Below are 7,926 nucleotides of genomic sequence, written 5' to 3'. Positions count from 1 at the left end.
GCATTACAGTAAGAGCTATCCAGTAGAAATGTAATGTGAGCCACACATATAGTCTAAAACATTTTTAAATCTCCATCAAAACATAAAATTTAAAAAGTTAATATATATTTTATTAACCCAATATACACCAAAAATCATTGCAATCCACAACATCAAAGAAAGTTATTATAAGATATTTTACATCATTTTTTGAACTAAGACTTCAAAATCTGGTGTACATTTTACACATAGAGCACATCCCAATTCAGACTAATCACATTTGAAGTGCTCAAAAGCTACTGGTGGCTCCTGGCTATTCTGTGATGGAGAGCCAGCTCCCGTCTGCTCCTTATTTGTTTCCACCCTCACATCTACTGCATAATTTATTTTACAGTTGGCCCAAAAGGCATGTAGCACCTCCCTACCAAAGTCATAGCAGCTCACCCACTAGCTGTTCACATTTGAGCATAAACCAAAGGGGGTTGTGAAGGTAGAAATCCTCTCTTCCTAGAAGTGCTTTATATTCGTTATTTTCTCTTTATATTTTCCTCCAATTCTGGGAGAAAAATATATACTGGATTGATCATTTTCCTCTTCTCCCCCCTTTTTAAACTTCACTGCATTTGGAAGATTTGTTTAAATTTTTCAATTACTACCCTAAAATATTTAAGATCCATGAAGGTTGTAGTGAAAATTGAAGTTAGAATTTCTCTCTTTAAGTTGAATTTAAAGCCACCAAAATTAATATTATAAGGACTTTTAGCACTGAATCCTATATATACTTATACAAATATATGGCAATTCCTTTGCTCATTTATTGCATTTTATAATTTCTGACAAGGATGTTGCAAGAATATACAATTACAGGTCAACTTCTTTTATAAATAGGTGAAAACAAAACCTAAACCGTGTATTACCAAAAAGCAAATACAGTATTTCATGTGAAGAATATAAGTTTATTTCAGGAATTTGTGTTAGATTTAACAACTGAAACAAATCAATGTATTCAAGTAACAGAATAAAAAGACACATGGTTATCACAACAATTACAGAGACAATATCTGCTGAAATCCAATTTTTCATTCGGTACAAAAACTTAATAGCAAATGAAGAGAAAAATAACTTCCTCAGTTTGATTCCATGACTCAACAAAACAAATCATCAAATACTGTGCTTTCCGGTAAAATGGTGAAACTTACCGCCAGCCCATGTCAAAATCTATAAATAATTAGTCAAGGATGTTAGCTATCACCACTGGGTGTTGGTCTAGCATTTAGTAAATGTTCAAGAGAAAGAGGTGAAATGCAGAAAAACACAAACTTAAGAGAAGCGCCGCTGAACCTCAGAGGGACCCGCCCAGAAGAGGGCGGGGCAGCAGAACGTTCAGGAGCTCGGGCGACGCAGGGTCATCGGGACTGCACAGTTGCAAGGATTAAAATATGGACAAAGGGTGGTGGGAAAGTAATATTTCGAAAAGGTGTAGATGGGGAAGCCATGGTTTGTCACATTATAAAAGGAGACAGTACCAGCCTCATAGTCTAAGAAAATCCCAACACGGCGAGGGGGCACCATCATGGAGAGGAGCAGGGAAGTGGAGGATTCCTCGTAGGCTCTATACTCGTGTTTGTGGTGTAACCCAATCACCCAGTATCCGCTTTGAGGCTGGTATCGGGAGTAAACACTCCGGTTGTTTGTGAACTGGTGGAAAGAGAACGTAGGCCCCGCTGGATTACTGCACACCCCCAGGATCCAGTCGGTCTTCTTGGCCACATCTACCTCCCAGTAATGTTTTCCTGAGGAGAAGTGCTGAGAGCCCAGGACACCGCAGTCAAAATGCTCCTCCAGGTAAGACCCAGACAGCTTCGCACCCACGAATCTCACCCGTCTCCGGTTTTTAGACATGACGAGATTTAAGTTAGCTGTGTGTGGATTCAGAGTCACATCCACTGTGGGAAAAGGCACAACGTGAGCAGGTGAGAATGGGTGTGTGGGGCTTATGGCACTGACAGGGGACACAGGAAGAGGGTCGCAGAACTGGAACTGCATGGTGGGGGCTGGGGGAGGTAACTACACCTCAAACTTGAGAGCATGTGCGGGTCTGTCCGGGGAAAAGCATGTGAAAGAGCGTAATAACATGCAGCTCAAAAAGGCATGGTTTCTGCTTACCCCAGTAGCTCTGGACATCAGTCAGTTCTGTAATGATGAAAAAAAGTCAGTCATATTGTACAGAACCGAGAGTCTCAGGTGTGATGTCTCTCCCCCTACCTGAGTGAGGGGTGAGGCAGGGAATTCTTAAGGATGTGAGCCAGACACTTCATCCCCCCTTAAATATGAACCGCATCTTCTTCAGCCCATTATGCCCCTCCCTCTCTGACCTCTCTCTTTGCCACTATTCCCAAATACCAACTATGCCCTCTATTCATTTATTTTTGCTACCACAGTAATCCCACTTCCAAACTCTGTCTGCTCAATCTGCTCACCTCTAAATACTCGCAGCATCTTTTTCAGATCTGGGGCTCGAAACACACTCTTCAGCTTGGTGGGGAGAGCTTCTGGCTTCTTCAAAGTGCAGAACTCACTCCTGGAGAGACGAGACCTCATGAACCTCCTACACGGCTGACCTTGGGTCCCTCCAGCACCTGTGTCTCCCTCAACTCCCAGGCTCCCTGGAGAGCTTCAATGCTCTTCTTGAAGAAAATTAGCATTGTTCTGTAAAGAACCCTGGCAGGGGATCCAGAAGACCTGGACTAGAAACTAGTTTCCCACAATACGTGTCAACTTTGGTAAGATTTAACCTGTCAAAGCTTCATTTTTGTTTGTTTTGTTATTTTTGTAAGGTACAGTAAATTTCCCTTCTTTCTCTCTATATCCTAGAGATTGCATAAAATAAAATCAAATAATGGCTGGGAAATCCTTTGCTACCTGTAAAACAATACAAAACACTTTACACGTCAGTGTCATCATAGAGGGTCTACCACGGGGGCTGGAGATATCTGCGTGTCGACAGGCAGAACCCCAGGAACCTGCAGCTGGCTGGAGCTTTGAGACCATCAAGTGAAGAGCTCCCTTCTGAAGAGTCTGTGAGCTTAGGCCTCAGGGTCTCCCAGAGGCCAAGGAATAAGGGCCTTCAGAATGGCATCTTAAGATTCACTCTCTCAATGTTATGCCAGTTGGAGAAAGGAGACATCCTCACCTCCAGATGGAGAGTGAAGACTTGAGAAGGGACAGCAGGCTCCATATTCCATGTGTCTGGGAGGAGCTGAAAGGTACCAGGTATGTGGGCAACTTTAGAAGTCACCCTGATGAATGGGATTCTACAGTATGTGAAAGAGAAGAGAACAAGCTCTGTTCCAGGGTTAAAACCACTCTTCTCAAGACCTCAGGTATGCTTTTAGTGTAACTGAGAAAGATGGGCGTCCGAGGGGAACTAGGTTGAGCAAGGCATGGACTGTTCCAAAGCCAAGGGAGAAAGGGAAATTTAAGGCAGATGTTCTAAGTGCTGATTCTTGGACCTTGCAAAGTAATGCAGATGGGAAATTTCCCTCTGATAATATACATGGCAAAAAAACCAAAACCAAACAAACAAAAACTTATATAGTTTGAAGGAGCTGTAAACTACTGGAATTAGGGCTGGAAGCAGGTACAGAGGTTTGGGAAAAAGTCCCACTGTGGGGGACTACGGGGGTCAATGGTACTGCAACCCTTTATGCTTAAAGACACTACCGTCCCCAGTTTGTGACCTCCCTATCACCCAAATTCTCCTACCACAGAAACTAGGCCATCCCTTTATCTTTAGGGACCCCAAAATTCTCATGATGAGCAGTTCAAGACACTATAGTCCTAGATCTCCCCTGCCTTGTGACTTTTTTCCCTTTCCCACTGAACACAAGTTAACTCTATGGATATAGGGATCTTTTGTTAATCCAAGGGAACTACCTCATGTTCTCCTACCTTTTTGTGACATCACTCACATCCTAGGGAGGAAAGAGACATGTTAAGTCAAGGAGTAATAGGCCTTATCCTCTAATATAGCCTCGTCCATGTTCCTCATCCCATACCCACCACCTTGTGATATGATGGGAATAAAGATGGCCCTGATATATGCAGGCCACAAAGTGGATAAGAACTCAGGGTAGACTGTCCCCAAGGCCCTACATAGCCATGTCAGGAAATTCATTCATTCATTAGCACCTTTGTTGTTACAACAGTGTGTGGGTATGTGTGTGCATGTATGTATAATGTTATATATATATATATATATCATCTATTATTTGCATTGTGACTGGCACTAGAGAATCTCACATGATTAAGTTATAATTTTTGCCCTTAAGATGCTTACATTCTGGTTGCTGAGGATACAAGGGCCTTACCTGTGATTGTCTCTCAAACCTCACCTCCATTAACCTTCTATGCTACCTTTGCTGATGTCATCTATTTTTCCTGATTTTAACGCACACATGTGTTATAATTCCAAAATCTGTACTTCTGCTCAGATTTTTCTTACACACCCAGCCAATGAGCCACGGTACCACAAACTCAAGATGTTTAAAAGAAAACTTACTTTTCTTGCAACCATGAGGTCTCTGTTATCTTCCATCTTCTTCAGTGATACGAACATCCATTCAGTCAACAAATTTAGACAAAAAACTCTCCTAAAAACGACTTTATATTCACCATGACGTCCCATATTAAACCAAGCTGCCCATTTCACATCCTTAATCTCTTAGCCACCTGCTCTTCACCTGGTCACTGGTACTGCCTGCATCGTTTGTGCAGAGCTACTTCCTGGCCTCCTGTTTGGTCTCCCTAACTTTTGCTCTATCCACCTCAATGATGCTGGAGAAAAGGTCCACGGTTTGATCAGTGTAACACAGGAGGAATCAAACTGGCTTGAATATAGGAAGTAGTAGGGGTGGTAGGTGTGTCAGCTTACACGCAGCTTCCAGGGTCCTATCAATTGTAAGGGTTGTACTGAGCAACTCCACAATTGGATCAGTGTCCTTTCTTGGCTATTTCTCTTATGTTAGCTGTAGTCTCAGGGTTCATAATTTGAAACTTGAAAGCTGCAGGCTTGCATCTGGCTATCAGTCTTAATGGGAAGCAATGTCTCACAGACAGGGAAAAGAGAAGGAGGAATGTGGCTGTGACGGACAAGTTCTGGAAAAATTGACTGTGGCGTAGCACTCAAGTTAAAATGCCCATCGGGCAGTCATACTAATTGGGCTGAGAGCCTTCACAGGTGCTTGGATGAGGATATAAATTCATGATCCCTTTGCACTTACAGAGGAATTTTTACAGCTTGAGGAGCCCATGGAGGGGCTAGAACAAGGTGAGGGGAGAATATTAGGGTAACCCAACACCAAAGATGAAGATAAAAGGCCAGGAAGAATGCAATGAAGATGTGAAGCCGGAAGCGGTGATTGAGGAAAAGCTCCAACAGGTGGAAAGCAATTACCTATGACCCCAAAAATAGGGCGCAGAACAAGTAAGGAAATAATGACTCTACCAGCAAAAGGAGAGCAAGAGGGAGGCAAGAGGGCAAACAGAAAATAAGGAACAGTCTGAAGGTTCTAGAATGTCACAAGGTACATCTGGCCTCCACTTCAGTCACACTATATTCATGCTACACAGAAAGTACCTGCTCAAATTTCAACCTCAGCTCAAGCTCCATCAAATATCTCTAGATGTGCCACCTTGCACACTCCCAACAACCCCCCCAACACACCGACCAGAGCCCAGTTTTCTTCATGCCCTAAAAGATGTGTGCAAACTCCTATTACAACACGTTAAATGATTTTGCCCCAGAGAAGATAGTGAAAGCACAGAAAGGCTAGAGACTACATAAAGAATCTCTCAGTACTTGAGCTTGGTAAGCTTGATAAGCTTGGTATATGTTTCCTTATGAGTAACTTGGAAGAGAAATACCTGACAAATCCCCAAACAGCACCAGAGAAAACCAGTTCCCAGTGGCCAGTGATTCTCAACAAGGGGACAGGGGAGAGGGGATATGCACCCCTAAGCAGGGGCATATGGCAGTTTGTAGAGGGCTTTCGGCTGTCACAGCTGGAGCGGTTCTACTAGCATCTAGTGGAAGGAGGCCAGGGATGCTGCTGAGCATCTTACAATGTACAGGGCACCCCCAGAGCCAAGAATTGTCCAGGCCAAAATGTCAATAATGATGAGATTCAGAAATGCTGCCATAGAACCTCACAGGATACAATACATCTTCTCCACAGTATCTAATGAACTTTTTATATATAATAAATAAAAATGAGACATTCCCTTAGCATGTGTACTTTTAATTACCCTATGTGTTATACATGACTTCTGCACAGTTTATTAAGAAAGAGGCATGGGAGGGTCAAAGGAAAGTTTTTTCGCCCCTACTGGGCTATCAGCCCCATATCATAAGGAATGGAAATCAGACTCTCTTTGCCCCGACTCCCAGGCTGGGGGCACCTTCAGGCCCCGACTCTCAGGCTGGAGGCGCCCTCACGAGTCTTACCTGCAGCAGCTCCACTGCCGACCCTTGACACCGCCACTCCAGATGTGAGATGAGTTCTCTCAGCGACTGGTTCTGCTGGAACAGCTCATTCTCAGCCTCTTCTAAAATACTCAGTCCCTTCCTCTCTTCCTCCTCCAGATTTTTCAGTTGCTGCTGCTCCTCTTTGTCCAGGATGATTCTCAATTTACTGAACTCTGTCTGGATCCTGTGTCTCTCAGGTTCCATCTGATTCTTCAGGAACATGGAAGAGAAAGAGTCTGCTAGGCTGCTGAGCTAAGGGTCTCCTCTACGGAGGGTGGGGGAGTCAGGCTCAGCTCTGCCCTCCTGGCGGGTCTCACTGGGAGAGGCGGCGGAAACAGGGCAGTAAGTTCCGCAGAGCCTGTTCTTACCCTCTTGTCTCTTCAACTCTTCCCAGACCAGTAGCCCCAGGCGGCCTTACCTCGGCCTCCTAGACACAGACCACAATGCCCGGGTTAGGGTCAGATTCCAAGCAGCCTCCCTGGCCTCTTAAGCCTCGGCATTGGCCTCCCTTCTAGTTCTGAATACTGACATAGGTATGATTGGCCTGTGCCAACCTGTCTTTCCAGGAGGTTTCAGAGCTTGAAACTGCAGAACAAGGTCTAATCCAGAAATTAGGGGCTGTCAATGGCCATGGCTCCTCTCATATGGGACTGTCTTTAAAATACCTAGATTCCCTTTTAATTTGTTCATTTTCTAACTCCCCCTCCCCCCATACACCAAGAACACCCTTGGGTGTTGCTGTGGTGGGCTAGGTGGTGGGAAGCTCCTCCATCCAGTCGGGAACAGACAAGACGAGTTTCTGTGCCTGTGTTCCTATGGCCCATCCTGCTTCTTGTGCCAGGACACCTCTGGAATAATCCCTTACCTTCCAGGATGCCCTCCTCTCCATGATAACAGCTTTGAGCTTCTCAGCTTCCTGCTGCTCTTGCCTCAGCTTCTTCAGAGACTCCTGGAACTTCTCCTGGAAGAAACATATCAAGTCAAGCAGGGTCAAGCATTGTCTCAGTGCCCGGACATTCTGGAATAATGGGGTAGAGATTATTCTGACCTTAGAAGAAGCCTGTCTTGCCCTGGGTTGGAAAACTGAGAACGCCAAAGGATCTTTTACACACAGGGAATGGAAACCAATGGGAGCAAGCTGCCTCTCCTCCCTCCCAGGGAAAACTCACTGCCAGCACACCCCCCACCCTCAATCCACCAAGCCCCCACTCTGCCCCCAGCAGCGTCCTCTTCTCAAAAGGCCATGCAGAGCTGATCTCGGGAGCAAGATATAAAATCTCTATCTACTCTTGGCCATGGGGCATTTTCCAGGTTCATTCCTCTGGTTAAATGGGAAGATTACAGAGAAATTAGATTAGAGCATGAAGTTAAAATCTGCCAAGGACTCTGTTCCTCCCTGCCTTCCACCACCTGGCACTCCT

At 44.7% G+C, this 7,926-nt stretch overlaps 1 protein-coding gene across 2 annotated transcripts in view; it reads right to left on the bottom strand.

The window, feature by feature from the left end:
* Window positions 1-220: 220 nt before the first annotated feature.
* The window catches only part of LOC118933075 (tripartite motif-containing protein 6), a 162,945-nt gene continuing 155,239 nt past the window's right edge, over window positions 221-7,926 (bottom strand). For both annotated transcript variants that reach the window (XM_036927045.2, XM_036927048.2), the window contains exons 3-8: window positions 7,371-7,466; window positions 6,485-6,715; window positions 3,931-3,953; window positions 2,460-2,560; window positions 2,146-2,172; window positions 221-1,925 (exon numbers count right to left, since the gene is read on the bottom strand). In XM_036927045.2, coding sequence (XP_036782940.2) covers window positions 1,363-1,925; window positions 2,146-2,172; window positions 2,460-2,560; window positions 3,931-3,953; window positions 6,485-6,715; window positions 7,371-7,466 — 1,041 coding nt within the window. In that variant the 3' untranslated portion in view covers window positions 221-1,362. The remainder of the gene's footprint in view (window positions 1,926-2,145; window positions 2,173-2,459; window positions 2,561-3,930; window positions 3,954-6,484; window positions 6,716-7,370; window positions 7,467-7,926) is intronic.

The sequence above is a fragment of the Manis pentadactyla genome, chromosome 9 (assembly GCF_030020395.1).
Source record: "Manis pentadactyla isolate mManPen7 chromosome 9, mManPen7.hap1, whole genome shotgun sequence".
In the NCBI taxonomy this organism is placed as follows: domain Eukaryota; kingdom Metazoa; phylum Chordata; class Mammalia; order Pholidota; family Manidae; genus Manis; species Manis pentadactyla.
Note: the sequence above shows the minus strand (reverse complement) of the source record. Positions and strands in the feature narration are given on the sequence as shown.